This window comes from Austrofundulus limnaeus, unplaced genomic scaffold (assembly GCF_001266775.1).
Source record: "Austrofundulus limnaeus strain Quisiro unplaced genomic scaffold, Austrofundulus_limnaeus-1.0 Scaffold1, whole genome shotgun sequence".
In the NCBI taxonomy this organism is placed as follows: Eukaryota; Metazoa; Chordata; class Actinopteri; order Cyprinodontiformes; family Rivulidae; genus Austrofundulus; species Austrofundulus limnaeus.
In genome coordinates this window covers 1,766,429-1,768,006 of record NW_013952403.1, presented here as the reverse complement: position 1 = coordinate 1,768,006, position 1,578 = coordinate 1,766,429, and the positions used below count along the sequence as shown (strand labels likewise).

At 35.4% G+C, this 1,578-nt stretch overlaps 1 protein-coding gene across 1 annotated transcript in view; it reads left to right on the top strand.

Moving 5' to 3' along the window:
• Positions 1–1,578, top strand: part of cul4b (cullin 4B) — an 18,863-nt gene that overhangs the window by 2,416 nt on the left and 14,869 nt on the right. Inside the window, exons 2-4 of the mRNA XM_014004115.1 lie at positions 317–432; positions 517–620; positions 737–806. Coding sequence (XP_013859569.1) covers positions 317–432; positions 517–620; positions 737–806 — 290 coding nt within the window. The remainder of the gene's footprint in view (positions 1–316; positions 433–516; positions 621–736; positions 807–1,578) is intronic.

Sequence of the window (1,578 nt, the reverse complement as noted above, 5' to 3'; positions counted from 1 at the left end):
GTCATTAGCACCTCTAGTAATATATTTACTGAGAAAAATGTTGACGTGTTCAATACTTATTTTACCTGCTGTTTTATATTTAAGTCATATTTTGTTAGATGAATCATACATATTTACTAAAAAAAATAATATGTGTATTTTAGTCATCAGTTGCATCAGCTATAGAGAAACGTATGCCCCACCTGTAGTACTTGTAAGCGTATGGGTGAGTTATAAGACTAAAACGAAGAATACTAACTTCTGGTGATTTAATGTCAGTTTGCCCAGGTATGATTTAAATACCCTGATGTTCAGAGGATGTTTTTGTTTTGCACAGAAAAGCCGAAGTTGCCTGAAAACTACACACAGGAGACCTGGCAGAAGCTGAAAGAAGCAGTAGAGGCCATCCAGAACAGCACTTCAATCAAGTACAATTTAGAAGAACTTTACCAGGTCAGACCGGACGACCTCTGACAGGAAGCTGCCCACATGTATGATTTATAAACATAAATATATTTGTTTTGTCTGTCTCTTCAGGCCGTGGAAAACCTCTGCTCCCATAAGATCTCTGCCAAACTTTACAAACAGCTCAGGTCCGTGTGTGAAGACCACATCAAGGCACAGATCGATCAGTTCAGAGAATATCCTTTTCACTTTGAATCAATGAGCTTTAACTCTTACTGAAAGGTTCATGTATTTTCAGAATTTAAATTAAACATCTTGTGTTTTAGTTTTTTTGACTTAACCTTGCTCTCACGGATGCCCTGGACAGCGTGCTGTTCCTGAAGAAAATTGACAAGTGCTGGCAAGATCACTGCAGGCAAATGGTGAGTTCTGACAAATAATTTATTTGTTGCATTTACGTGTTAAGAGCCACTGCATTGTTTTAGTAGATTTAAAAACATCGGTAATTATGATTATATTGGCTGATTGTGGCCTAAATTAATATAAACCCTCCTGTTACGTTCATTTCTGAGGAGCAGCGATAATGTTCCTGGGTCAGTTTGACCCGGGGCATGTTTAATCATGCTATAGTGTCAGAAACCAAAAAAAAAATCCCACAAAACATTTTATATCTGATTATTAAGTCCATTACTAACAATTTCAATCAATATTTGTGAATTGATGGTTTTTGTTTTTTATTTCTGATAAAAGGGTCAATGAGGATAATTCACTTGTTTTCCTAAAAAAAAAAGGCATCGTTTTTTTTATGTCCCAATACAAAAACATACACACAAAAACAATGATTATTCATGAAATAGATTTTTTTAGAATTTTTTTTTTACATTTAGAATTTTTTTTTGAGGAGTGATGTTTATAATTTGAACTTGAGACACCTATTCTGTTCGGGGGTCAAATTGACCCGCTAATTAAAAACCAAGTCAAATGAGTCATGAAGATTTGTATTGAAAATAAACTTTACTGTCTAAATGAGCAGCAACCTCTGACTACCACAAACCTTCATCCGCTGTGACATTAGGGCCTGAAGCAGTGGAAGCTGCTCAACCCAAATTGTGCCACATTGCGTTTCCATTGACCATGAAAATGCGCAAATTAGAATTTCGAAAATTAATTTGCTCAATGGAAACACGTCAGTTT